This window comes from Guillardia theta (genome assembly GCF_000315625.1).
Source record: "Guillardia theta CCMP2712 unplaced genomic scaffold GUITHscaffold_137, whole genome shotgun sequence".
Classification (NCBI taxonomy): domain Eukaryota; class Cryptophyceae; order Pyrenomonadales; family Geminigeraceae; genus Guillardia; species Guillardia theta.
Window position 1 is genome coordinate 100,034 of NW_005434537.1, and position 27,853 is coordinate 127,886.

Here is a 27,853-nt window from a genome sequence, read left to right on the forward strand (position 1 = left end):
TCACACTGCAGGCCTCCCCAGGGCCCGTCCCCCGCCTAGGGTCCAGGCGGGCATCGCCAGGCGGTTGGCGTGGAGATTCTGACCTATGTGTAACGACGCGTTCGTGGTCTTCTTGTCTTCCGCCTTCACGTCGGTCTTGGGAGAATGGCTGGGAGAATGATTGCCCAGAAGGAATACCATCAGCACCCCAGACACCGATATCACCAGCAGGACCTGGAACACGACGAGCTCCACCTCCCGCATGTTCTGCCGCGTCACGAACCTCCTGCTCACCGGGTCGTACACCACCTGCACGTCGTTGTAGAAGTCGGCGTCGTGCAGCGTCTGCGAGTGGAAGTTCCCCATGACTGCCAGGAGTACCAGCCTCACCAACTCCCCGTCATGGAAGAGACTCGCGTTGCGGATGTCCTCCAAACTGCCCAAGGAGGAGAAGTTCCCGGAAATCGACAGCAGCTCCCCGTACACCGCGGAGAGCACCACCGGGTCGACGGAGCTCTGCACCGTGCTCCCGTCCCGCACCACGAAGATCCTCTGCACCTCCGACACCACCACGGGGGACAGAGTGCCGAAGAAGGACGACGGGGTTGCCTGCGATGCAGCACCGGAGTCGACAGAGAGGCAGAGCAAAAGCAGAATAAAGAAACCTTGCATCCACACCAAACAAAATACACCAAGTCGCATCCTATTTGGCTTAAATGCGGGCTGCCATATAAGATGTTATTATGGGCGTGAGGTAAAGGAAGATGGACCCACCTACTGCAGAACCAGTCTATCCACCCCAACAACTAATGATTCACAACCATCACATTTACCATCACACGGTTGACCAGTCTCATGAAAACAGCAATGTTCTCCTTCAATCCATCTTATGTTGTCTCTTCTTTGGCTGTCCATGGAATTTGCTCCTTTGCCAAGCGGAACCCACCAGGAGACGTACAATCTCGGTGCATCAAACTCACTATAATCAATACCCGCACAATCAATAAAAAAAGAGTATATCCACCTACATCGTTGTCCCATTCCTTGCCCACCCCATCCCTCACCCTCCCTCCAACACGTCTTCGCAGCCTAGGCCAGAGAGGCGGGGCCCAGTGAACCCCATCCTGCGCCACCTGCTCACCGAAGCCTCCGGGATCAAGAGCGCCAGGGTCGAGGAGCACGTCAGGCTCGTCCAGGAGCGCAAGCGACAAGAACTCCGCGACTACATCATCGTCTGCATCCAGAGGCTCGACCCCCAGAGGCCCTCCCTCCTCCCGCCTCCCGACCACCACTCCAACGTGCACGCCATCATGGAGGAGACGCTCCGGAGGTGGAAGGATTAATAGAGAATAAGACAAGAAGACACCACAGGAAATGCTCGCCTTCGACATCGAGACCATGGGCCTCAGCATGCACCACCACGAAATCACTGTCGCCGCCGTCTACGACCCAACCAAGGGCATCCGCCACTGCTACAACTTCTACAGGCACCGCCACGACCGCACCAGGTGGCAGCGCGAGGTGGACGATTTCCTACGCATCCTCGACGAGGCCCGCACCCTCTGCACCTTCAACGGCATCCGTTTCGACATCCCCTTCATCCAGACACAGTTCAAGGTCGACCCGGAGAGGGTGGGCCGCTGGGTGCTCAAGACCGTCGACCTCTTCCACCGCTGGAAGCTCCTCCGCGACCACACCTTCTCCCTCGACAAGCTCCTCATCGCCAACGGCCTCCCCGTCAAGACATCCAAGGGCTGCTTCGCCATCGATATGGCCAGGCAGCAGCGCTGGGACGAGCTTGAGGACTACTGCATGAACGACACCGTCCTCACCCACCTCGTCTCGTCCAAGGAGAGGCTCGTCATACCCTGAAGTTATTAAAATTCGAACTTTATTCTCGTGTACGTACAAGCTCTACTTGGAGTACTTCTTGGAAAGCATAACCTTGTGCTGATAGTCGAACTCAGAGATCCAGTAATTGAACAACACCGTCTCAATTGCCTCTCCGGTGTTGTTCTTCTTGAACTCCTCTGTGTACACCTCCGACCCGTCGGCCCTGCGCTTGTTCCCCGGATTGGACGGTTTCCAGCCAACAGCCCTGAAGTCCACAAAATGCTGGTCCTTCTCGCTGAGCAGCACAAGCCATTCTAGCTTCTTGATCCTCTTTTCCTGCAACTTCCAATCATCGAGAGTTGGGGTGGGAGCACAAATGATTTCGATGAACTTTCCCAGAACAGAACCATGAAACTTCATAGGCTTTAGCATTCCTTTCCAAAGCATCTTGAAGGTCTTGTGTACAAACTTGTCATCGAGCGACACGTTGTTCAGGATACGGAAGAAATGGCACCACGTCTTTGCATCGTTCGTACTCTTGTAGAGAGCTTTCAGTCCTTTTTCCTCACCGGTCAGCTCTTTGTTCTTCACCCTGAGGACAGATGCCAGGAACATGGAGACACCAACTTTGACGTAGGTATTCTCGTAGCAGGGAACATCTGGCTTCTCCTCGTTCGATCGAAGGATGTCCAACATACCCAGGATAACATCCCTGGCAAGCTTATTGCGCAGCTCCTTGCACTTCGCGACCTGCTCATCCGGCGGGGCATCGTTGACCTTGGAGACATATATCCAGGCTATCTCGGTCATCTCATTCAGATTCTTGTACTTGGCCACGGTCACTTTGTTCACAGCGTCATCGTCGGTAGGATCAACACCCGTATTCTCACGGATAGAGATGATGTAGTTGCGATATGAAATTTTGCAATCTGTCTTGATCTGCTCAAACTTTTCCCAGCACATCTTTCCAAGCTGGTCAAAGTCGATCTCATACTCTGGTTCAAACTCCACTTCCTGCCATTGCTGGAATACCGGCGACTGACCCTGCTGACCCTCTGCGGAGTAACCGTCCTCTGGAGTTGGTGTCTCTTCATCTTCTTCCAACACTTGCGTCTCCTTATCGTCTTCCTCCTCCAGAATCTGCGTCTCGTTATCCAAATCCACCATCTTCTCACTGACGGGAGAAGGACTTGGAGTCGGGGTCGGTGGTATGATGTAGCACTGCTTCTTCATTTCATAGGGTATCTTATCGACGTAATCCCTAGGATCAAATCCCTGAAGCTCGATCTTGTAATCGTACAACGAAAGGTCTAGCAAGATATTGATAAACATTTCGATGCGTGACCCGACCGCTACACCAGGCTTTAAATACACTCTCTGTCTATTTAAAAAAAAAAAACAGAAAAAAACCAACAGAAAAAAAAATAATGCCCACCCTCCCGGACACCCTCCGCGCAGCCACCCTCCTGGCCTCCTTCGGCCTCTTCGTCGTGCTCCCGCTCTACACCCCGCTGGGGATCGCCCCCGCCATCGCCGGGGCCCTGCGCAACCAGGCGGGTCTCGACGCCTCCCAGTCCGGCCTCTACCGTAACGTCTACATCTCCACCGTGGGCCTCTTCGTCCTCTCCCTCTACGTCACCGGGTGCAAGTTCATAAACCCTTCATTGGAAACAAAAGATAATTAGATAGCAAAGGTCAGCGAGCTCGACATCCCGCTGTACACGTCCGCGAACGTCGTCGCCTGGATAGCGACCGGGTTGAGATAAGCAGGGAAATTCAGGTTGTGATTCGCGGCGTTCCCGCAGAAGAATTTCTGCGGCTGGTCGAAGGTGCGTCGCCTTTCCTCCTCGCCAAGACACGGAGCCCCGACATGGTGGTGAGCGGGGCAAACTACACGGACGGGAAGAAGAAGCGCATGGGCCTGACCCTAGCACTGAAGAATGACCAGCGGGTGGACCCCGAGGACACGGTGCCGCTGTGCGAGTATGGGAAGTTGATCTTCGTGAGCGAGGACTGCCACACGCTCATCCAGAACACGGGCCAGGCCAAGACGTTCCTTAGGGAGGCCTGCTCCAAGAAGTCGGATGCGGACGGCGGGGCGAAGACGGGTGAGAACTACAACAAGAAGCTCATGCTTATGGAGGAGCCAAGGATCATGCTCATCGCCACAAACCGCAAGGAGACTGAGATGGGTGACGTCTTTTCGCTCGCGGCGCGGCTCAGGTTCTTCGAGTCGGCGGCGGAGGACACGTGCGTACCCCTGAGGACGAGCGAGCAGGAGAACCACACGCGGGCCAGGCTTGGCAGCGACGCCGTCACCGCCGTGTCCACCACCTCCGCGCGCTTCTCCCTCGCCCACGACCTTGGGCACCTGCTGGCCCGGGCCGACGGAAGGGGCAAGGAGTCGGTGGACCTGAACCTGACCCGGTCGAGGCAGAACGCCCTGCTCATCGTGGTTCAGCACGCCTGCACCGCCATCGCACAGCTCTTCACGCTGAGTGGGTTCCGTCTTTACTGCAACGAGAACAATTGCGTCTCCCGCATGGTGCAGAAGGAGGTCAATGCCGTCCTTTTTAGAATTTTGGAGCCCCTCTTGAGCTCGGATGTGAACGAGGAGGACCGCTTCGTCAGGAAGCAGGAGGGGCTTATGCTCTCTCTAGCCGTTCCGATGCACATCCAGGCCATCGTGCTGCGGAAGCTGCTGGCACAGACAATGCGGGGCGCGACACCGGACCTCGACACCCTGGTGCGCGACAGCATCATGGAGCTGATCTTCTCCGACCTCTCTCTGCACTGCATGGTGTCCGCCTACGTCTCCAACGTGACCTACGACTCTTTCATGTACGTGATGATGCGCTGCTGCATCCGCAAGCTGGAGCTGCCGACGGGCTACACCCTCCCGCTCCTCGTCCGCCTGGTGGAGGCGGGCTCGATCGAGGGGATGGAGGGGGCGACGGCGCAGGAGGTGGCGGCGCTCACGGCGCTCAGGGTGTGGGTGCAGCACCGCATGAAGTTCCTGGTCCAGACCAAAGATTTGTACAGCACTAAGCCGAGGGAGGTGGACAGCCTTATGGATAGCTACCTAGGGATAAGGGAGCACTGGACGAGCGCGGAGGGGCGCTCCAACTTCATCGCGGACGCGGGATTCTTCGCCAGTGGCCAGATGGAGGACGCGGAGGGGGAAGAGGCGGGGAAGAACATATGGAAGACGATCCAGGGCCTGCTCTTGGGGCTGCCGGAGGTGCAGAATGCCTTCTCTAGCTTCCGCCTGCGGAGGGAGATGCTGAGCCCCGAGCTGCTTCAGATGCTCTTCGGTGCCAAGCGGCTGAACCGTGCCTGCATGGACACCATCTTCGGGAGGGAGGGCTTCAAGTTCGTCGAGCTGCTGCAGGCGCTCGGGGTGCCCGCCGAGCTCGTGCCCGCGGGGTGGAAGAAGATGAGCCTGCACTCGGCGCTCAGGGACGAGGGCAACCGCAACTCCAACATCTTCAACCTCGTCTACGTCGGGAGGACCTCCTGCGTGCTGGCAGTCAACGTGATCGCGCTGGTGCTGCTCGCCCCCCTCTTCCAGACGGAGAACCTGAACATCCTCCACCAGCTGCAGCAGAAGCACACCACCTGCAAGGCCGTGGAGTTTGCCATCACGCGGAAGGTGCCCAGGGCTTACTGGCCCCGCGGCGCGCTCCCCGTGCTGCAGGTCGACCACCTCGGCAAGTGGATCAGCTTCCGCCTGCCCGACGAGGAGGCGCTGCCGCCGCACCGCTGGCTCTTCCCTCGCATCCACGACATCGAGTGGCATGGCGCGCAGCCAAGGATGAAGGGCAACGCCTCCAGCATCACGCCCTTCTTCGAGGAGGAGACAGCAATATGCGGGAACATGGTCGGCATGGCAAAGCGGATGCGGGAGGGCATGGAGCTCACCGACGACCCCATCCCCTTCTTCGACTACCTGCAGATGATCGACAACTTCCGCACCGAGGGCCCGGAGTTTTTGATGCCGCTGGATTACGACGCCTTCAACCTCTACGTCCTGGTGACCCCCGAAGGGCAGTACGTCCTCTGCAAGATCATAGACGACGGAGCACCGCAGGTCGACATCTACCTCTTCAACGTGAACCAGGACTTCCACATGGAGAGAGAGGATGTCATCCGCATCCCGCTGTCAAACATGCACACCGCGCTCATGCGGCTGCGCGCCTACCCCTACCCCCGAATCTTCTGCCGCCGTCTGGTGTTCGCTGGGAGGCAATACCGCGACAAGTACGAGGGCCTGGAGGGCAGGGAGTCCATCGCCTCCTTCGGCGTCGTCCTCGCCCCGCCCGGGGAGATGATCCTGGACTACGACGGAACCTACACCGTGGAGCTCTACGATCTTGAGCGCGACGAGCCCTTCACGGCCGTGAAGGGCTCATACAGAGAGAAGTCAACAACGGCATCCGGGAGCGTGGTTGGATTGGATCGTATGATCAACATGCCGATTCCAAATTGATACGTGTTCATTGCATTGTTGTTGTTTGCGAGCGTGCCGACGTAAAGCTCTATTGCCGTCTGTAAGATCTCGATTGTCAGTATGCTGTTCGCCCTGTCCGCATCGTTAGCATAATAAGACTTTATCCCATGTTGTTCGTCGTATAGTTCCATAAAGGTCCTGTTTGGCATTGCATCGATCAACTCCTTGGCAGTCATCGTGGTGGAGTAAGAGCTTGGAAGCCCGTATATGGATGTGTAGTAATCCACTTGCATGTCATAGATACAGTTCACTGTGGAAGTGGTCTGGATGCAAGGGTTTAGGCGGTCCCCTGGCTGTGCCCCATTTGGCTTGGTAAAGTAAATTGCCTGGATGTAGTCATTGTTGGTGGGGTCGTCGTAGTGCTTGACCTTGGAGGTCCAGGTCTGGGTCTGGTTGGAATAGGTAAGGCCAACAATGACCTGAAGGCTGGGCGATGCCTGCTTGAGGACGTTGAGGGCCTCGCCTTCACCGGGAACGACGAGAGAGGTAGTGGAAGACAGCACATTGATCTGGAGTAGCTGCCTTGCGTTGACCTGTTGTGCAAAGAGGTTGGAGTTGAGTGTTGAAGTGAGCAGTTGCATCTGATCCCATGACTGTGATTGTAATGCCACCAATACATAGGTTGAGTTAGCTGCAGATCCGTCCGACTGGGACACGAGATCAAGCAATCTCCTGCGCAGTATTCCCTGTGATACGATGCTTCTCTCGAACTGTGTGAATGATCTCCAAAAGTCCAGCATCTCCTTAGTTTGGATCTTCTTGTACTCCGAGAGGCGTTGTAGCTCTTGAGCGATGGGGTTCTGTTCATTGTAGTATTGAGCTCCATTGGATTCACCCGCAAAGCTGTAGTTTGATTCATTGAATGCCTGTGGATTGTAGTAGACGACACCACTGGGGTTGGCGTTGGGGTCGTAGCTAGATAGGGTCTCAATGTATTGTAATGAATCAACCGTGATACTTCCGTTTGGTTGAGGACTTGGTTCAGCGGATACATACACATCTTGACTGATGTTTGTGATGTTTGTAGTGAATCCGAGCCCTTGTAAGAGCTGGGTTGTGTTTTCATAGGTTGCATTGCTCGTATTGCTTTCGAGCCATTGAAGCAATCTCCTCCCAACGGGTGTTGAGTTGAACTTGCTAATAATGGTAAGATCATCAAACAGAGCATCAGAATTTTTAAAAATAGATACGAAGGTCTGGATAACATAATCCATCGCCTTGGACGTCTGGGACTGCAGATATTGATTGACTTCGGTCTGAATGTAATCCTTGATGTCCGTCCCATTGAGCTTCGACTCTGCAACAACAAGGCTGTCTGGTGGGATGGAGATGGTTGCAACCGTAAAGTACTTCGTATCATATATGCCCGCGTGAATGATGGAAACATAAGACAACAGGAGTATGAGTTTCAATGCGCTGTTCATGCAAGGGTGATGTCGGGCGTAGTTTGGTTCGGTTTGATTTTTGGCTTGATTTGAGTGGGTCAGTCACCAAAAATAACACCTCGATTAGGTTTGGATGTAATTTTATAGTTCTACATTTGTTTTCAACCTTTTATATAGGATTTCAATATACCGTACTGTAAAGCCATGCCTCCAAAGATAGCACCAACGCCTTCAACAATGCCGCAGCGACAAGAAGCACCGTAGGACCGCCCAAGAGTGCCAATCCAGCACCCAGAGACGATGCAACGGCGAACGAGACCACGAAACCACTCAATCGGTAATCCGATGGTATGGTTCCTAAAAGGCCTAGGATCATCAGGCTCCTTGGCCAGAAGTGTGTGTAATCGTCCGAATTGAACCAGCCAAGCATCAGCGGTATCTTGCTAGTTGTGTCCCTTATCCATGCTCGATCAAGCACCAACAATACTATGATAAGGAATACGTCCAACTCTGCGTGCTTTGTGTAGGACTGCCTGATATCACGGTAGGAGACAATAGCGAGCGCGATACAGTTCATCACAATAGAGCCGATCTCGTAGTTATACCTCGTGTCTACTGCGAGCGTATCTTCAGTCATCAATGATTGGTTGTATGTGTTTATGTTGAACACAAGGAATAGTAAGAAGAGCCATGTCTTGTAATTATCCATAGGTTTAAGCGCAAAATGGAGAAACAGTATCAACAGCCCCGTCCCAACCGCGTTGTCAGTGTACCCAATGGATAGGATGACCGCGCATGGTATAATCATCTGGCTCACGCTGTAGAGATTGTCTAACCATGGGATGCATCTCCTCCCATTGTATAAAGGTATTGGGTATGCAATCGATGTAAGGTATGCAATCGTCACGGATACATTGTATGCAACGAGGGCGGGTATCTGGAGCTCGCTACTCGTTATGAAGCTTTGGTAGGATGCCAGTATATAGATGGGCAGTATAGAGATTCGGGTATGAGATGTTCCCATATCTTGTGGTTCTTTATGCATTTGCTTTCCTTTGGATTATTTCATGTAATGCCGATGATTTTTTTAATACTCAGGATGGTGGAGATTGATGTTTGGTGACTGATATTAAAGACATTTTATATTGACATGATGCAAAGATTGGGACATGTACACTCCATACAGGATCAAACACAACATATTGCAGACAAATAACATGCGCCTGGGAAACCATTCGGAAGAGATTCCAGAGGCCCAGATAGTCAATCCGTCCGAAAAGGACATCGAAGAACTCAGGCACGAGGTTGAAGGTTCTCAGCCCCTCAACCCTGTCAAATGCTTCTCCGTCTTGACTGGCATACCCAGTTACATCATGGATTACTTCAAGAAGACAGACCCTTCTTCTATCAAGACAGAGGGCGATGTGCGGGCGGAGGAGGCCAGGTTGCAGAGAGATATACTTGCCTGGATGTTTATAGGTGCCGCCTTCTTCGCCATATGGGTCATTGTAGTGCAGAAAAAGGGGTTGTAGGTGGTAAAGGATATTTTAAAACTCAATAAATGATCGGGGCAAAGACATTTAAACGGTGACAATACAACACAAATTCATCCAAATCTGCGTAATGGGTATAAACGCGAGCCTGATCGGAACGATGGTAGCCAGAGATACGATGAGGAGCGAGAGGCTAGAGAGCCGAGAGATGAAGAGGAGATGCAATAAAAGGCACACGAGAGATTCTGCACAAGCAATGCATCAGATAAATCCCGACCTAGAAGACATGGATTCGGAAGAGACGAACGGTGGAAAGAACCTTCAGACAAACTGGTTTAGTCTAAGGAAGGGTTTCATATGCCCTATGACATTGGAGTTTGTGGACAAGGGGATGGAAGAATGTCCAATACTTCTGGAACGTTTTCAAGAATGCAAGCTTGAATTCAATGAGGGCTTGAAGTATGAGATGAAAGATTCGAATGGAGATATGAAGGTCTTCAACAAGGCAACCATCGATGGTTGCAAACACTCATTCTTTCCACTTGCACTGGCGATGCATTGGATGATCCACGGGATGAGATGCCCGTTGTGCAAGTTTGGGGATGACAGGAAGCTCTCTGTGTCCTGCCTTCCATTCCACTGTGCCCACAGGATGAAGAATCAAGTCAGGAAGATCAGGAACGAGATCGACGAAGAAGTCTTCGAGTCGGATCTTCAACTCGTACAGAACATTAGATTCGAGGACGATATGAACCTCCTGGGCAACATTTCGGGTGAGCACTTCCCTACCGCTATCATGCTCGATGTCATTCCATTGCAGAATTGGGATATCATCAATGAGCATATGCAACTATATGTCACCCTTCACTATGAAAGTGATTTGATATCACAGGAGCGCGTATTGGCAACACTTGGTACACTAGGAGTTACCAGTCAATGGAGGCTCGAACGTTCATCAGAGGAGTCGACGACGTTCACGGTACAAGGTTGTTTATCTTTATGCGAAGATACTTTGATAATCGACGACCCTACATTTGGATTTATGAACGTTCCTCGTTCCCAGTGCCGCTTGATGTCCAAGATCAATCAAACGACCAAACCTTCTTACATCAGTTGCAGTCTGGTCTATCAAGATCCGATGATCACATTGAACGTCTGTAAATCGAACGATATCCCAGCCAAGTGCCCTGACAATGGCACATTGTTCTCCAGCTCGCAACTGATCATGGAAGAGAACGATGAGGCCGTATGCTGTGGATATCTAGAGACACAATGGATGCCGCTGGAGCTCTGCAACCCATCCACTTTCGGTTATGGCATATTCTATCAAAGGGTTATTGTGGACAAACAGGCATTCATTACAAGAGTGACAAGGAGTAAGATCATACTGTATCTAGTTGAAAACGAGATGCTCATGAACGATAACCAGTTCTATTAGTGTATTTATTTCAATACATTCAGATAATTATTAAACAATAGTGATGCAGTCATCGAAGAACATGTTCTCTCTGCAATCGCTCTGGCAGCAGTGCATAGACGCTGTAGAATTGCTCAGGAGATCCAGCGAAGCAGAGACGGGTGTCTTGAACGAGATAAAGCTAGAGACTGAGTTAGAGAGGAGATTAAGACTGCTCCATGAGCGCGAGAGGAGGGTTGAGTCGGGTGTAAAGGACATGGACGGCTTCAAAAGGATGCAGAGATGCAGGGATGCGCTATCGACGCTGGATAGGAAGGGTTGGCCAAGGTCATTCCATCAGAAGGAGTTCCATGACGACTTTCTAAGAGCTTGTGCAAGATTGTTTTGGAAGACGGAGCCCAAGGGACAATTCAACAGGGACCATCAAAAGATATTGGAGCTCAATGGATGGGATCATCTTGCACAGGAGATCCTTGTAAGCACGCCGAGAAGGTTTGGAAAAACAATATCTGTCAGCATGTTTGCGGCTGCTATCATATTCTCGGCCCCGTCCATTGAAGTATCCATTTATTCCACGTGTAAGCGCATCTCACAGAAGCTGTTGAACAATATCCGGAAGTTCCTCCACCTAATCTACGAAGGGATGGACGCAGAACCCTTCAAGGTGATCCGCTCCAACATGGAGGAGATCGTTCTCAAAGGAGACAATGGAAGCCAGGACGTCAGACTCGTCAATTCTTATCCATCCAAGGTAATGCAGTGTGGTAGTTTAGGTTTTATTTACACACTAACAAAATGCTAACCTAATGCAGACAGAACTTGGTATTGACAGGAAGAGAATGGTTCTCAATCTCTTTCAAATCCATCCTTGGGACTACTTGTACTGCAATCAACTTGTTTCCTATCGTGCAAGTAAATCGGGTTGTCGGTTCCTCCTTCACCCAGGCATCCAACTTCTTCGCCTCGCTCTGCTTCTGTGTACCATACACAAGTGGGATGGTGGGCAATGAGATGGGGTAGATAGATGACTTCAGCGGTGGGCTGACGTTCTTTTGAAAGACCTTGATGTAGGGGAGGATGGGAGGTGTTGCATACGTGGAGATGAGATTGAACTCGTCCATCTCTTCCTTGGATTGATTGATCTTTATGGCCTTGACACGCTCAGCCATCCCTGGCTTAATGAGCTCTGATACGGGTATGCCAACCGTCTTTGTGTCGGGTAACATCAACATCTTATCACCAAGAATGCCCCCGATATGCCAAAAGACCCCATCAAGGTCCTTCATGTGCAGCCATACCTTGGATCTGCCAATGTCCGGGGCACAGTCATTGCAAAGCTGGGAATAGAATAGATCTTCAGTGACCAGATCATCCGATGCCTTGTTCTTCATAGCAAGCTCCTTCATCATCTTCTTCATCTCGATCACCTTGTTGTAAGAACGTTTCATCTTGTTCAGATCCGCATCCGGGACCCCGTGCGTAGATGCTTTCCCCGATTGTAACGAGAGCATGTAGACGGGCGCAGTCATCTCGGCCAGGTAAAGATTGCCTTTATGGCTCGTCATGGCAGCGCAATGCCCGCAGATTTCATACCCCACCCCGTCACCATTGGAGATACTCGACTTCTCCACGTTCGGGGCCTTTGCGCTCATGAGAAGCAGCTGGATACTAGAATCCTTGATGTGACTGTAGAGCTGCTTGCACTGGACCAACCCTTTCCGGATGTCCTCTAGAGACCAATCCTGCATGATCGAGTATGATTTGATGGTCCCGGCCAGCTTCTCGTGATCACACGCCTTGGAAATACGGCTGGCGCTCTGACAGAAGCGATGCGCCATGCCAAAGCAGATCTTGAGTATGCTGGCATCGCCCTCGCAATCGTCATAGAAGATGCTGTCATGGTAGGACCTCTTGAAACCAGACAAGCCAGCCCCGTCCACCTTCAAACCCCTCGAGATCAAAAGCCTTTTCAGGATCGCCGCGCTGTAGGCCTTGTCCTCATAGACATTGTCCGACATGGGTGTGCTTATGTCTTCACTCATCTCAAAGGATCCGGTGTTGGGATCCTTCTTGAGATCGGATGCATAGGTGATCGCAGTGGACACGTAACAAGGGAATGCGCGCATAAAGGAGTCTGCGGTATTTGCATCAATGACCTCATCGATCCCAACCCCACAGATCTTCAGGCATGACATGACCAGGCCGAACGAATCCGCTGGGCAGCCATAGTGATTCTTGATCTTGTTGTCCAATGCATTCTGTAAAAAGACCATGTTTAGGTCTACCGTGTTGTTCCAAATCGTAAGGCAATCACCAGAAAGCACACCCTCCCTGTGAAATTGGAACCCATTCTGTGTGATCATCTTGGAAGAATCATTGGCGATCTCGATCATTGCCGCATTCAAGCGATCGACCCTGACCTGATCCAGTGGTTTCAAGCTTGGTAATATAGATTGGATATATCTCGATGTCTGATTGTTCACACTCTTGTAAGTCGATGCAAGTTCTCTGGGGAGTGCGCACGTTTCCAATATCAGTTTGACGTCTGGCTGTGCGCTGTCAAAGGACTCGGACATGACACCCGGCTTTGACTCGATCAAGTCAATGGCACCCAGGCGCCCAGTGGTGATGTGGATATCCTTGATATTCAGACCAAAGCAAAGGATGTTGCTGCCGCTCTTGATGTCCGGGCCACTGCACATCGCCATGAATTGGATATGCTGTAACTCCATCATGTTGCAATCCGACTCAAAGACAAATACATTGTCCTTGTCACTCACCCTCTTGCCTGAAAAGCTGCTGTATGCATTGTGCCATGCAAATAGCTTCGATACCATGTTGCCCGGCCTGCTGTTCTGCATCACATAGGCCCTCACAGCAAACGCAAATTTATTTTCACTCATTATCTTATGAAATTATTCAATTTGTCCAATAATCTCGATAGTCTTACAATCTCCTTGTTCTTTTTCATGTACGAACAGGGCCATTCTGAAATAGGTTCATTGGTAAAAGCAAAATCCTATTCAGAGTCCGAGCACCCATCAAAATCTTTTCTTTTTTTGCAAAGCATTGCGTCTTTATCAGTCTCTAGAGAAGGGGATGATCTCTTTATCTCTATGATAAGCCTGCCAGGACCATCATCAAACTCAGTGTAATAATCGATGTACAGGCCATTCCCAATCTCCACTCGATCGTCAACAACGAAATCTCTGGACTTCAACCATCGCGTGGCCATGACTTTCATGCTCAGGTATTCCCTATTCATCATGGTAAAGGATGGCTGTATACCCAACAGAGGCTCGATCCGTTCGTCGCGCGAAAGGCTTATCGGTATGATATGGTCCTTGATTACTGATTCGATGGTATCAAAATCATCCATGGCAATATTAAGACTCATCCTGAAGATTGTCTCGCCACGTGGTTTATTCATTTCTATCAAAAACACTTGCAAATCTTTTAATACAACGCATGTCCACTAAATTTCCATCCGGTCCTCATGAGATAGGTCCTCCATCTTCTTTAACTTTCGGATAAGGTTGGATGTCTTGGGGTGGCGGAAAATCAAGGTATGGTTATTCAAATGCCACCATGCATTGACAATAGACAATATGATGAATTCATCACTCTTGTCATTGTTGCTCACGTCTCTGAATAAGCCACGGGTTCTGTAGATCTCGGTGAAGCATTGTTTAAGATGGATGGGAATGATATGGAAATAGTAGTTTCTGAAACTTACGCCATCGCACAAAGACTGCGCATCCCTGTGTCTTGGTAGGATCGACTTTTTCTCCATCAATACATTGAAGAGGCGCTTTACATTCCTAAGATCTGGAATTGCAACTTCCCCTGGAGCTATGGAGAATGCAATTAACTCGTCCAGTGGAAGTAAGTTTTTTTTCAATGCATGTTGTTGATGTAAAGTCTCTACACCCCCTGACTGAAAACGATTGCATCTCCTCAACCAATTGGTGCATCGACAGCAGGTTGTAAGACGCTCGTCGCTGTCACAGGTCTTGCAGAGAGATCGGATACACTCCCAAGTAAACGTGGTACTCAACCAGCTGACATCGAGATTCAAAAGAAATGTCTCGACTCTATGGCTCCTTCTATCCTCCTTGGAAACCAAGAGCATGCCACATATGACACATATATCACACGGCTCCACAAAATCAGGGATTAGCCTGATGTCAAGGAACGTCACCTCATCCATGCTCACCCCCTGCATCTTCGCACAAATCGATTCAAAAATGTAAAAGTTACTTATGAAAGCACCAAGCACACCTCAGAATATTGACATTTTTTTTAAAAACTTGACATTGTATTTAAGTAAGACTGCCCAGGACTTGGCGTTAAATCGAGTTATAGTAGTATTCGCATTTTCCACACACCAAACAGTTCAATCACTTTGAAAAGTTCGAAAACTTTAGTCGTTTTTATTCAGTAGCGCGACCCATCATGTCGATGGAAACCAGGAGCAAGCGATCAACCCCGATTCAGGAGCCTATTGAAACCCTTCAGGGTCATAGGAGCTCAGGCGTCGCGGGTCAGCTTACTATGGGAGACTCCAGACGCGGCAGACTCAACCCCAAATCGGGTGCAGCGACGTCGAAGGATCAGAAGGGCAAGTCGGGTTCAGCGACATCGAAGGATCAGAAGGGCAAGTCGGGTGCAGCGACGTCGAAGGATCAGCACCAACCCCCCACCCTTGCAGAAAGGCAAGGGGGCGTGCGTGGTGGTAGACAGATTAAGGCAAAAGGTTTTCCACCCGTCAAGCCTCAATCCGAAGGCCGTCAACTCGACGCACCTCCAGGACTCAAAAGTGTCCTTCGCCTTGCAAATAGCACTATGAAAAAGAAGGCTAAAGCCTCTAAGCAGGCTAAAGCCTCTAAGCAGGCTAAAGCGTCTGAGCAGGTTGAAGAGCCTGAGCAGGTCGAAGAGGCTGAGCAGGTCGAAGAGGCTGAGCAGGTCGAAGAGTCTGAGCAGGCTGCAGCGTCTTCTAGCAACGCACCTGTAGCTCTTACTGAGCAGCAGATCGAGGAGCAGAAGAAGGCTGATGCAGAGAAGGCGGCTGCTTTGAAGCAGTTGAAGACTGATCTGATGGCCGAGGCTGTGAAGCTCATCAGTGTGCAGACTTTGCAGGAAGCAAGGGAAATTCTCCTCAATATCCAGCAGATGGCTCTTCAGCGTGCTGCAACCGACATTGCTGTCAAAATTGATAGCTTGTCCGATGAAGACAAGGCGAAGGCATTTAGCAGCATCCAACGAAGAATCAACTTCTTGTCCAACAAACCACGCACTCCTAGGAAGGGGCGCGAAGCGGCAGGGGGTGGAGACAATGAGCGCAGAGTTGCAAAGAGGAAGATCGTGGCTAGGAAGGACTCCGACCATTCGGAACCGGCCGCTCATCGCGTCGTCGTTCGTTTTGACTCTGAGTTTATTACGATCAAAGAAGATGGAAAGGCACTTGGGTTCAAGCAAAATGGGATCAACGTGCTCTCGCACTGCTTGAATAAGGACAGTGTCTCCATCCTCAGGCTTCTTGTATTGTCCATGCTGAAGAGAACCGTCTACGCGAATTTCAAAATTCCCTTGAGTTATTTTTCACCAGAGGATGGGGACTTCACTCCTGCTATCAAGGCTGTCGCAAAACCCCTTATTGAGGGTGGGGAAGCAAAGACTTTCCTTAGACTCGAGTATAACCTCAACAACCTGTACATCACTCTGCAGCCTCTCGACTTCAAGGTCTTCCATATGTCTACCCTGGTCAATCGTGAGATGATCAAGGCCAGTGATGAGGTGTGGGAAAAAGCTCTTGAACTTCAGGGGGATGACAATGATGCAGTGGCTGATGCATCCACCGATAAGTCGAAGAGGCGACTGGGGAAGCCTGTAGCGGAAGGGAATGTCACGCTTTACAACTTTATCAAGGCGGCCCTCCCTAACCTTAGGTACGAAAAGAGACCGTCCGCCCCCTGCATGATGTGCATGATCGTCAACTCGATGATTTCCGTCAATGTTGACAATGTAAACAGACATCGCCAGGCATGGTGCTGCTGCAATCAGACGGACTTGGCTGTCTTGAGGTGTCCTTTCAAGGACACAACCATCAACTTCACCATCTGCACCCATTACATCACCCTTCTTCACACGGAGAAGTGCGATAACAACGGTGTTATTACCTGGTGGGAGAATGAGAACCTTCTTCAGACGCTTATCGAAGATTTCCTTCTTATGGACGGACCCGAATCCGACATGCTGTACGCAAGCAACAGCTTTGTCCCTGTCAGGGCTGAAATCACCGATTGTAACTGCAACCAACGGTGGATCAAGTTCAACCCCGAGAAACGGGCCAACAAGGAAGGAAAGCTCAAAAATCTTGTGGCTAGATCCAATCTGCTTCAGCCATTCGAGGAGAAGGACGGCGACAAGCACGGTGAGCTCAATAAGTTGTTCAACCAATACTTGGTGTCCTTATTGAAGAACCCGAAGGGCATGACCAGAAACCCCGTCATGGCCAACAAGAACAAGAACAAGGGAGGTCCAAGGCCGGAGGTGCAGGAGAAGGAGATCCGCTCCGAGCAAGATATCCCCAAGCCCCCCCGGAAGAAGCAGAGGAGGATCGATTTTTCTTCTGCTCTTGCTGTTGCTGCTTCTGCTGTTGCTGCTTCTGCTGTTGCTGCTTCTGCTTCTGCTTCTGCTTCTGCTGATCATGCTTCTGCTGATCATGCTGCTGCTATCGCTGAAGAGAAGAAGCGTGCCGATGAGGCACAGGCAGAAAACGCAAGGTTGAAAGCTATGCTTGACCAGCTCAAGGCTCAGATTGCCGCGTCTGCGGATGGACCTGTGTCTGGACCTGTGTCTGGACCTGTGTCTGGAGCTGTGGTTGAGGCTGATGCTGCTTCTGCTGCTGAGCCTGTGGCTGCTGAGCCTGTGGCTAATGCCGAGGCTGAGGCTAATGCCGAGGCTGAGGCTAGCCGTTCGTCTAGGAAGCGTAAGGCGGATCTTCGCGATGTGCCTAAGAATCCCAAGGAGTAAGTGGTTAGTTTAACCTACTGAAACCACATATAATTTCGACTTTGAATTTCGAATAAACTACTATATACAACTAATCTGATGTCACGGCCGGTAGCATAATTGACCGTTAAAAGGAAGAATGAGTGATTTTAAAGGGTTGTAGATCAATTCCTACGGCTTAGCTTGATTCCCATAGGGTTAGATTCAATGTGGGCCTCAAGGTTTTAAATCCCGAGTTGATCGGCTTACAAGCCGGCTGACTGAGTAGTCTGCACGTGGTCGGTAGAATAAGTGATTGAAAAAAGAGACAATGAGTGGTTTTAAAGGGTTGTAGATCAATTCCCACGGCTTAGCTTGATTCCCATAGGGTTAGATTCAATGTGGGCCTTAAGGTTTTAAATCCCGAGCCGATCGGCTTACAAGCCGGCTGACTGAGTAGTCTGCACGTGGTCGGTAGAATAAGTGATTGAAAAAAGAGACAATGAGTGGTTTTAAAGGGTTGTAGATCAATTCCTACGGCTTAGCTTGATTCCCATAGGGTTAGATTGGATGTGGGCCTTAAGGTTTTAAATCCCGAGTCGATCGGCTTACAGGCCGGCTGACTGAGTAGTCTGAACGCAGGTGGATGAATAAGTTATTGAAAAAAGGAAGAATGAGTGATTTTAAAGGGTTGTAGATCAATTCCTACGGCTTATCTTGATTCCCATAGGGTTAGATTGGATGTGGGCCTTAAGGTTTTAAATCCCGGAACTGCACCGGGTGGTCGCTTATTGCGGCAATGTCCGTTCTACCTTCTTGGTCAGCACATATAGTGTACTGGGGTAAATTTCGTCGTGGAACCCTGCAGACTCACAAGAGCCTAGCTCTAAGAAATATATATCGATGGTCCTGCTCTCGTGGGGGCAGTGCTGGTTGAAATTTCCTAGTTGTCTCGGTCACGTGATGTGTCACGTGACCGGTCAGGTGAGCCTGTCAGCCGGGTCACGGACCCTGTCAGCCGGCTGACATGTCACGGGCCTGCTGACACGGTCCGCTGACCGGTCACGGCCGCCCGGAGAGATCAGGCCCCCGGCCAATCTCCGGACACTTAGCCTCCTGGCGGGCCTCCAGGGGGTCTGAGGCGGGGCTGAAGGCTGCAGTCGGTCTACTGACGGGCCCGGCCGGCAGGATCCGTCGAGAAACAGGGGGGTCAAGGGAGGTTTTCTTCCCCCTGGGAGAAAATTTTTGGGATCTGCGATATAAAAAAGTCTTGTCTCGGTCACGTGATGTGTCACGTGACCGGTCAGGTGAGCCTGTCAGCCGGGTCACGGACCCTGTCAGCCGGCTGACATGTCACGGGCCTGCTGACACGGTCCGCTGACCGGTCACGGCCGCCCGGAGAGATCAGGCCCCCGGCCAATCTCCGGACACTTAGCCTCCTGGCGGGCCTCCAGGGGGGCTGAGGCGGGGCTGAAGGCTGCAGTCGGTCTACTGACGGGCCCGGCCGGCAGGATCCGTCGAGAAACAGGGGGGTCAAGGGAGGTTTTCTTCCCCCTGGGAGAAAATTTTTGGGATCTGCGATATAAAAAAGTCTTGTCTCGGTCACGTGATGTGTCACGTGACCGGTCAGGTGAGCCTGTCAGCCGGGTCACGGACCCTGTCAGCCGGCTGACATGTCACGGGCCTGCTGACACGGTCCGCTGACCGGTCACGGCCGCCCGGAGAGATCAGGCCCCCGGCCAATCTCCGGACACTTAGCCTCCTGGCGGGCCTCCAGGGGGTCTGAGGCGGGGCTGAAGGCTGCAGTCGGTCTACTGACGGGCCCGGCCGGCAGGATCCGTCCATAGCGTTGTTGGGTCAAGGAACTTGCTGACAATTGGGATTTGTACCAGATCCAGGCATTTTCCAGTACAAACATGTGTGTGAGTAAAAAATCGAAGGATTGGAAGGTTTGAAAATCCATTTCCAGCGCTGCACGTTCAACGGCAACCTGGGGTAATTGAGAGCTTAGATAAGTAAACAGTTGTTCCTATTGCCTTTGCATAGGATCACTTAGGCCCTTGTATAGTGGAGTAATGATTTGTACCAGAACCTGATGGGTAGGCGTGGTAGTATTTCAAATGATTCGAACCCAACGGACGCGACAGGGGGGTGGGGGGTACAGGTCTTGGTCTGGTACTGTAATGGGTACCTTTTAAAATACATTTAGCAGAGGGTGTCTCCCTCCCCATCTCCCTGCCCTCCGCACTTGCGCATCCCTATCCTTCCCTGTCCATGAGTCTCAGACTCTCGTCAGACCTTCCCTGATGACCCTCAACTTTCTTTGAAGCTTCTGTCTGCCTTGTCCTTCCTCAACTTGCTGGAAATTCAAACTCTGAAACCATGCCCATGAGTTGACAAGCACTGAGTTTCTCAGTTTGAATGCGGAAGGAAAGATGATTCATGGAATGAAACTCAGTGATTCATATTTCAAGCTGATGGATACGAGTCGTATAGCACTGGCAAATGACTGTCATTTTACTTCTCAATGATACAGCATCAAGAACTTGCTCTCGATCCATCAGTACTTGCAAAGGGTCATTTTTCAGACAGAACTTCGAGTTCATCTTTGTTTTGCGTCGATCCACACGATGACATCTGTTTGATACACTATGTTTGATGAATAGCAAGAAAGAAAGGCTGAACTGTGCACCGCTTGACTGAATTTTCTACAATACTCTTCAATTGTGTAAGAGAGCATGTCACATGTAATCATACCAGGCAAACAAGTCACAGTATCGCTCCAAACCGCGTTGAGCTTGAAACTGAGGCTCTACATGAAGATGTTATCGGACTAGTCGAATGATGTACAACTTTATGGTGATACGTGGTTTAGAACTGTTGCAAAGCGGACATGGGAATATGTAGCGGCCTAGGTGATGTTTTCAACGTACTTCAATAAAACAAAGCCAAGTTGTTGCTAACAACATCATCATTTCTCCATGAGCCTGCATGACCTGATGAACATGTTAGAGAAGTCGATGCTCATTCATCAAAAGAGTGGTTAGACAAGAAATTGGTAGATACTTCTGCGCAGCATTCTTGTGTATGTGGAATCGTGCACACTCACCGTCGTGTGGAAGTGTTTGCACATTCTTCTGCGCAAGTCTCATACATTGTCCTTATCATCTGGAATGGTTGACTTTCGCTGCAAGTAATATGAGCAGCGCAAAGTTGGCAAACTTATCCATTGCAGCCAGCATAGCACCTTAGCGCTTTGTTCCACTTATCGCTTGGTTCCAAACAATTGATGATATCGCAGCATGCAACTCGCATTGGCCCAAGGGTGTCAAGCGAGGAAAAGATCAGGATGATGGAAGGGCGAGAATGCAGCGAATAGAAGCTGGTCAGGCTCAGTTTACTTTGTGTAAGAAAATGCCAATGCTTTGTACATGTTAGGTTACAAAGAAAGAGGCAAGAAAGCTCTGGTATGAGACTCGAGAAGAAAGATATATTCAAAAGGGTATGTCCATTTTCGCCTGCATGATTCAATCGGATCCAACATCAATTAACTGCTCCTGATACCATGTCAGTCTAGTCACAACAAAGATATCAGCACCTTGAAAATTTCTTGCTTCGACTCGAGGTGAAGGAAATGAAATATGATTTACAATGCTATAAGGGGTATCGTTTTGTCGCTCAAAGCGTCTTGATTGTAAGTCATGAAATAGAACACGACATGCAATCAATTTGCAAGTCATGCCTTCATGTGGTACCTCATCACTGCCATTTGATGAATGCACTGGTATTCCTTGAAACTCTTTACATGCCTTGGCAATACTCTTGCATCTTGCTCAGACCGCCCTCAAGCCCGACTCTTTGCAGCAGATTCCTATGAAATAAGTATAGATCATGCTGTCTCCGTGACATGCTTCATGACTTCCTACTTATTGCTCATGAGAGTCAATGTCATCCATCGTACAGCGCCACTAGCGGACGGTCCGTGCGGAGTACTCCTTATTCAAGCTGCTAAAATCTATGATGATCAACCCTCTTTACATGTGTTTGCAATCACAGAGATGTTTTCAGACTGCTGCGCTCACACCAGATTCTGCAGGGATTGCCTCTGCTTGTCCTGGTCTGAGCTCTCCTGCTGCAGATGAGTCACGTCTGCGTAACATTCACTTGCTAACCTTGGATATGCAACCAGGGAAGGGAAGGGGCAAGGCTTGAGAGCTCCCTCTGATCTACAAGGGTGGTCTATGTTGGTCGGAGGCAGGGTAGGGTCCAAAACTTGACCCCATCGGAGAAGGGACTTTCACTGGGAAACAGGTGGGTCCAAAGCATCATAGTTTGAACAGGGGAGGTACCACATAAACTATTTTGGTACAAGTTTTCCTAACAGTACTCGAATATGTACCATAAAATTGGTACTGTTGGTACAATTATTTGCTACCAGGAAGTACCCTACCCCCTTAAACAGGTCCCAACCAATTTGAATCAGCTCCCAGCCGTCTGACCCACCCCAGACCCCAACTGCCATTTGCTATTCACATGTGTGGAAGGATACCCCCACAGAAAACTATTGGAAACCAGAGGGGTCAGTTAAGAGCGACAACGCTATGCGAGAAACAGGGGGGTCAAGGGAGGTTTTCTTCCCCCTGGGAGAAATGTCCTATGGGTTTTTGGATCTGCGATATAAAAAAGTCTTGTCTCGGTCACGTGATGTGTCACGTGACCGGTCAGGTGAGCCTGTCAGCCGGGTCACGGCCCCTGTCAGCCGGCTGACATGTCACGGGCCTGCTGACACGGTCCGCTGACCGGTCACGGCCGCCCGGAGAGATCAGGCCCCCGGCCAATCTCCGGACACTTAGCCTCCTGGCGGGCCTCCAGGGGGTCTGAGGCGGGGCTGAAGGCTGCAGTCGGTCTACTGACGGCCGGCAGGATCCGTCGAGAAACAGGAGATCAGACCCCCGGCCAATCTCCGGACACTTAGCCTCCTGGCGGGCCTCCAGGGGGTCTGAGGCGGGGCTGAAGGCTGCAGTCGGTCTACTGACGGGCCCGGCCGGCAGGATCCGTCGAGAAACAGGGGGGTCAAGGGAGGTTTTCTTCCCCCTGGGAGAAAATTTTTGGGATCTGCGATATAAAAAAGTCTTGTCTCGGTCACGTGATGTGTCACGTGACCGGTCAGGTGAGCCTGTCAGCCGGGTCACGGCCCCTGTCAGCTGGCTGACATGTCACGGGCCTGCTGACACGGTCCGCTGACCGGTCACGGCCGCCCGGAGAGATCAGGCCCCCGGCCAATCTCCGGACACTTAGCCTCCTGGCGGGCCTCCAGGGGGTCTGAGGCGGGGCTGAAGGCTGCAGTCGGTCTACTGACGGGCCCGGCCGGCAGGATCCGTCGAGAAACAGGGGGGTCAAGGGAGGTTTTCTTCCCCCTGGGAGAAATGTCCTATGGGTTTTTGGATCTGCGATATAAAAAAGTCTTGTCTCGGTCACGTGATGTGTCACGTGACCGGTCAGGTGAGCCTGTCAGCCGGGTCACGGCCCCTGTCAGCCGGCTGACATGTCACGGGCCTGCTGACACGGTCCGCTGACCGGTCACGGCCGCCCGGAGAGATCAGGCCCCCGGCCAATCTCCGGACACTTAGCCTCCTGGCGGGCCTCCAGGGGGTCTGAGGCGGGGCTGAAGGCTGCAGTCGGTCTACTGACGGGCCCGGCCGGCAGGATCCGTCGAGAAACAGGGGGGTCAAGGGAGTGCGATATAAAAAAGTCTTGTCTCGGTCACGTGATGTGTCACGTGACCGGTCAGGTGAGCCTGTCAGCCGGGTCACGGCCCCTGTCAGCCGGCTGACATGTCACGGGCCTGCTGACACGGTCCGCTGACCGGTCACGGCCGCCCGGAGAGATCAGGCCCCCGGCCAATCTCCGGACACTTAGCCTCCTGGCGGGCCTCCAGGGGGTCTGAGGCGGGGCTGAAGGCTGCAGTCGGTCTACTGACGGGCCCGGCCGGCAGGATCCGTCGAGAAACAGGGGGGTCAAGGGAGGTTTTCTTCCCCCTGGGAGAAAATTTTGGGATCTGCGATATAAAAAAGTCTTGTCTCGGTCACGTGATGTGTCACGTGACCGGTCAGGTGAGCCTGTCAGCCGGGTCACGGCCCCTGTCAGCCGGCTGACATGTCACGGGCCTGCTGACACGGTCCGCTGACCGGTCACGGCCGCCCGGAGAGATCAGGCCCCCGGCCAATCTCCGGACACTTAGCCTCCTGGCGGGCCTCCAGGGGGTCTGAGGCGGGGCTGAAGGCTGCAGTCGGTCTACTGACGGGCCCGGCCGGCAGGATCCGTCGAGAAACAGGGGGGTCAAGGGAGGTTTTCTTCCCCCTGGGAGAAAATTTTGGGATCTGCGATATAAAAAAGTCTTGTCTCGGTCACGTGATGTGTCACGTGACCGGTCAGGTGAGCCTGTCAGCCGGGTCACGTATTGGAATCAATTCCTGACTCCTAGAGTCTGTGCACAGATGAATGACTAGTAGAACAGCTCAACAGCTGACTGATAAGTCCAAAGACCAAGACTCACAGATGATGTGCGCACGAAGACACCAATGACTTTCACAGCCAACCAAACACCTCAGATAACTCAGATCAACTTCCCAACAATCCCCAGCACTTTATTCCCAACACTCGTAGCAGCAAGACCAACCAAACAGCTTCCCTTCACACACCACCGCCTTACTTCCACCACTGTACGAGTGCTGCCTCTTCGACAGCCGGCGCCTCTTGATTCCTCCGGCGCCGCCTCAGCTTCCCCAGGCTCCAACCAACCGGATCTTCTAAGTCACAGACTAAGCTCCAGCCCACTAGCTTGGACCTGCAGGCTTCACTTGGTTCACAACCTGATTAGACGCATCCCTTGAACTTATCGCGTCTGAAAGAACTTCTGAGAGGTTTGTCAGAACCTGAGTTCTTACACCCTCCCTTTGGGAAGCAAGTCAGAAGTCTGCAACCTTCTCAGCTTGTCAAAATCATCTGCTTAACAGCTAAGCAGCTGTCCCTTGCGATGTCCTCCTTTCCAACGCTCGCTCAAGCTTTACAAGCTGACTTCCATGCTGCTCACCTGACCATCAACATCTTTCCCAAGCTGACTTCCATGCTGCTCTCCTCTCCAAGGTCATCTTGCTGCTACCACTCCATCAACCGTTCTGCACAGGCTCATCCCCCATCTTGCATGCCTCCTGCGCTCCTCCTTCGCTTCAAGTGTGCACCCTGGTGCGCCTGCGTTTCTCCTCCTGTGACACCTGCGCTCCTCCTCCGCTTGCGCTGCGGATGCAGTGCGGTCGCACCCCGCCAACAGTGCACCTGTGCTGCTCCTCCACCTGCGCTGCGGCTTCTCCCCACCATCGTAGGGCCTGCGCTGCTCCTCCAGCGCTTGCGCTTCAGCAGCACTCCTGCAGCACCTGCGCTGTCCTCCTCTAGCGCATCCTGATGCTCGTGCACACGGGTTCCTCAGCTTGTACCATCCGCATGCCACAGAGACGCTCCTCATCCGCCTGCGCTGTCCGCATGCACCTGTGCTCCTCCTCACCTTCCATCATAAACTCTTCCCAGCTGCCTGCAGTGTCAGCTCAAGACTAAGTCCTGAACACATCTGCATCTTTCAAGTCAGACAGCTCCTCCTCCTCTTCAACCTGATCCTCATGATGGGATTGGTCATCATGTGACCTCTCTGAAGCTTGCACATTGAGCAATGAAGACATCTCCACCCATTGATGATGCCAAGAATTTAGAATTCCAATCAAGCTCCAGAGATCAGGTACAGAATTCTTGCAATGCATTGATTGATCTCTGATTGTTTTGAACACAATTTTCTCGTTTCTAATCTATGGGCCCTTTCTATCCTATCTACCCCGGGGATCATTGTTTTGCCAAGGCACAATCATTTTTGACGTCAGCGCTTTCATTTCAACCACATGACTTATCGATCTCGACTCATCCGTCATTTCTTTCTCAATTTTCATTTTTTGGCCATTCAATTTCATCGTTCACTACCGTCATGGGTTCCATAGATCAGGATGAGCGAGTTTCTAAGATACTAACCTAGAACAGATGTCTTGGTTGCAGCTAGCCACAGGCTTGAGGAAGACGTGTCTGTCTTTATCCTCCTTCCGATTCATCCGATTCCTTCACGTTCTCCATGAGAGTCTCCTCGGTGACATCACCCGAGACACCCTCCCTGAATCGGATAGAAGACGGAAGACTGACAATTCTCGAGCGACACGGACTCGGTGGCAAGGGTCCGAGACACCCTCCCTGAATCGGAGAAAAGACGGAAGATAAAGCCTGGAAGCCACCGCAGCAGGATCGGTTGAATCTCCTTGTCGGAGACTGGAACTCGGATCACCGTCAATCACACACGGGGCATACAACTTTGGCGACTGGCGGCATGGGAACAGAGTAGCACTGTCCCTGACAGAAGCGCAGAGAGCATGAAGCGCAGAGAGCATGACAGGCGAGCATCCTCAGAGCAGCATATCCGGTAAGGGGTCTCCGAAGAGAAATTCACCAAGGAGCCTCCACCGATTCAAAGGCAGAACTTTCGTCAGCAAATCACCAGGCTGATAAGAAGTATGAATCTTTTCTGGATAGAGCTCGTCCTTTTCTACCAAATCAACAGCATACTTCGTTCGAATATCAATGTGTTTGAGTCGACTATAACTGCGCTTGTCCCACAAAAGCCTCAGACATGGTTCATTGTCGATTAGCAAGAGAGTAGGACGAGTCTGCGTAAATCCCATCTGACCCAAGAGATTTCTATAAAGCTTGACTAGTTTTGCGCATGTGGTGGCAGCATAAATTTCCGCTTCTGAAGAACTCAGGGCAACAACCTTCTGCATTTTTGAACCAAAGACGACTACCCCACCATTCAGAACGATTCCATATCCGCTTTGACTCCGTCTCGTAATAATCTCGGTACCCCAACCAGCATCACTGAATGCAATCATCTCATTGACAAAACACTCCTGGTGGTAAGATACTCCGTGACAATGGTATACGATCTGAACCTCCCGAGTAGTGTAAAGGTACTGTAGAAGATGAATTAAGGCATCCATATCGCACTGCCTAGGAGCCCGAGCAAAGCGACTAAGGACGCTCGTCGCGAATGCGATATCAACCCGCGTACAATTTGCCACGTAGAGAATGGACCCCAGAAGACTCTGATAAGTGCGGACTTCCTTCTTGTTCAACAACTTACCCTCCAAGTGATAAGTCTTGAGATAGTGACCAGGTAATACCGTTTTGACACCCCTGGCAACGATTTGAAAGCGTTCAACAATCTTTTCAATGAAATGCTGTTGTGACAAAGTTATCCGACCCTGATCGTCATTCTGTTCTATTTTAATGCCCAAGAAGGTACCTGTTGCCTCACTCCCCGAAAAGTCGAATACTGTGTTGAGCTTCTCAAGAAACTCAATCTTAACTGCTTCAGTTTGAGAGACAATGAGTAAGTCATCCACGAAGACAGTCAGAAGCAAGACGTCCCCCGCACAGTTGGAGTATCGGTAGATGATCTCATCATGTCCTATCCCACTTGCTCCCACCGTCTTCAACACCTGCGTGAACTTAAGATACCATCTCCTTGGTGCAATGCGAAGTCCATAGAGCGACTTCAAGACTTTGAGGAGGCACTCAGGAGGAAGACTCATGATATCTGGAGGAATCAAATACACAGGAACCTCCAAGTCACCATACAAGAAAGCAGCAGAGATATCCCTGAATGTGATTCTCCAACGGTTGCCTGCCGCGATGCTCAGCAAGAGCCGGATATTGTCCAACGATGTAGTCGGTGCAAACAATTCTTCAGATGAAGGAAGTAAGTTGCCCATGATAACTAGCCGCCCCTTTCGTTTCAAGATCTTGCCCTTCAAGTCTCGTTTTGAAGCATACACCCACAAGCCGCGAGCAAGGACAGAATGATTTGACTCCCTGTTTTTCTGATCACGCGTAACAACTTCCCAGACCCCACGACTTTCGATCTTCGCAATTTCCTCCTTTTCAGCCTGCTCCCAAAGATGCCGATCCGGACGACGTAACATCTCTGACCTTGTCTTGGGATCTGGTAACTTGTCAAAACTACTTTCGTTCTCCACATTTCCTGCATCGCAAGCCGCTGTCATCGCGTAATCTGCCTGATTCTCAGGCATTGCAGCTGGATTGTCACGGTCGGAAGACATCAGAGATAACAGGTCAGACGCCAGCTCCACCGCGT

At 51.2% G+C, this 27,853-nt stretch overlaps 11 protein-coding genes across 11 annotated transcripts; 7 read left to right on the forward strand and 4 right to left on the reverse strand.

The window, feature by feature from the left end:
- Nucleotides 1–681, reverse strand: GUITHDRAFT_118946 (hypothetical protein; the record flags this gene model as incomplete). The annotated part of the gene is made up of 1 exon (XM_005821827.1): nucleotides 1–681. The coding sequence occupies one exon, from the start codon at nucleotides 679–681 to the stop codon at nucleotides 1–3; it is 681 nt and encodes a 226-aa protein (XP_005821884.1).
- A 672-nt stretch (nucleotides 682–1,353) lies between these two features.
- Nucleotides 1,354–1,851, forward strand: GUITHDRAFT_118947 (hypothetical protein; the record flags this gene model as incomplete). Its single annotated transcript, XM_005821828.1, has 1 exon — nucleotides 1,354–1,851. The coding sequence occupies one exon, from the start codon at nucleotides 1,354–1,356 to the stop codon at nucleotides 1,849–1,851; it is 498 nt and encodes a 165-aa protein (XP_005821885.1).
- A 42-nt stretch (nucleotides 1,852–1,893) lies between these two features.
- Nucleotides 1,894–3,144, reverse strand: GUITHDRAFT_118948 (hypothetical protein; the record flags this gene model as incomplete). Its single annotated transcript, XM_005821829.1, has 1 exon — nucleotides 1,894–3,144. The coding sequence occupies one exon, from the start codon at nucleotides 3,142–3,144 to the stop codon at nucleotides 1,894–1,896; it is 1,251 nt and encodes a 416-aa protein (XP_005821886.1).
- A 95-nt stretch (nucleotides 3,145–3,239) lies between these two features.
- GUITHDRAFT_146901 (hypothetical protein) lies at nucleotides 3,240–6,301 on the forward strand (the record flags this gene model as incomplete). Its single annotated transcript, XM_005821830.1, has 2 exons — nucleotides 3,240–3,454; nucleotides 3,562–6,301. The coding sequence occupies 2 exons, from the start codon at nucleotides 3,240–3,242 to the stop codon at nucleotides 6,299–6,301; spliced, it is 2,955 nt and encodes a 984-aa protein (XP_005821887.1).
- A 49-nt stretch (nucleotides 6,302–6,350) lies between these two features.
- GUITHDRAFT_118950 (hypothetical protein) lies at nucleotides 6,351–8,515 on the reverse strand (the record flags this gene model as incomplete). Its single annotated transcript, XM_005821831.1, has 3 exons — nucleotides 6,351–6,360; nucleotides 6,422–7,619; nucleotides 7,903–8,515. The coding sequence occupies 3 exons, from the start codon at nucleotides 8,513–8,515 to the stop codon at nucleotides 6,351–6,353; spliced, it is 1,821 nt and encodes a 606-aa protein (XP_005821888.1).
- Nucleotides 8,516–8,924: 409 nt separating this feature from the next.
- GUITHDRAFT_118951 (hypothetical protein) lies at nucleotides 8,925–9,239 on the forward strand (the record flags this gene model as incomplete). Its single annotated transcript, XM_005821832.1, has 1 exon — nucleotides 8,925–9,239. The coding sequence occupies one exon, from the start codon at nucleotides 8,925–8,927 to the stop codon at nucleotides 9,237–9,239; it is 315 nt and encodes a 104-aa protein (XP_005821889.1).
- Nucleotides 9,240–9,330: 91 nt separating this feature from the next.
- GUITHDRAFT_118952 (hypothetical protein) lies at nucleotides 9,331–10,638 on the forward strand (the record flags this gene model as incomplete). Its single annotated transcript, XM_005821833.1, has 1 exon — nucleotides 9,331–10,638. One exon carries the CDS (start codon nucleotides 9,331–9,333, stop codon nucleotides 10,636–10,638), a length of 1,308 nt encoding a protein of 435 aa, XP_005821890.1.
- A 61-nt stretch (nucleotides 10,639–10,699) lies between these two features.
- On the forward strand, nucleotides 10,700–11,419 carry GUITHDRAFT_118953 (hypothetical protein; the record flags this gene model as incomplete). Its single annotated transcript, XM_005821834.1, has 1 exon — nucleotides 10,700–11,419. One exon carries the CDS (start codon nucleotides 10,700–10,702, stop codon nucleotides 11,417–11,419), a length of 720 nt encoding a protein of 239 aa, XP_005821891.1.
- Nucleotide 11,420: 1 nt separating this feature from the next.
- On the reverse strand, nucleotides 11,421–13,996 carry GUITHDRAFT_146904 (hypothetical protein; the record flags this gene model as incomplete). Its single annotated transcript, XM_005821835.1, has 4 exons — nucleotides 11,421–13,337; nucleotides 13,398–13,472; nucleotides 13,568–13,605; nucleotides 13,753–13,996. 4 exons carry the CDS (start codon nucleotides 13,994–13,996, stop codon nucleotides 11,421–11,423), a joined length of 2,274 nt encoding a protein of 757 aa, XP_005821892.1.
- Nucleotides 13,997–15,072: 1,076 nt separating this feature from the next.
- Nucleotides 15,073–17,652, forward strand: GUITHDRAFT_118955 (hypothetical protein; the record flags this gene model as incomplete). The annotated part of the gene is made up of 1 exon (XM_005821836.1): nucleotides 15,073–17,652. One exon carries the CDS (start codon nucleotides 15,073–15,075, stop codon nucleotides 17,650–17,652), a length of 2,580 nt encoding a protein of 859 aa, XP_005821893.1.
- A 6,586-nt stretch (nucleotides 17,653–24,238) lies between these two features.
- GUITHDRAFT_155633 (hypothetical protein) lies at nucleotides 24,239–25,657 on the forward strand. The gene is made up of 3 exons (XM_005821837.1): nucleotides 24,239–24,698; nucleotides 24,743–24,917; nucleotides 25,120–25,657. The coding sequence occupies exons 2-3, from the start codon at nucleotides 24,815–24,817 to the stop codon at nucleotides 25,305–25,307; spliced, it is 291 nt and encodes a 96-aa protein (XP_005821894.1). The 5' UTR covers nucleotides 24,239–24,698; nucleotides 24,743–24,814; the 3' UTR covers nucleotides 25,308–25,657.
- The last annotated feature ends 2,196 nt before the right edge of the window (nucleotides 25,658–27,853 follow it).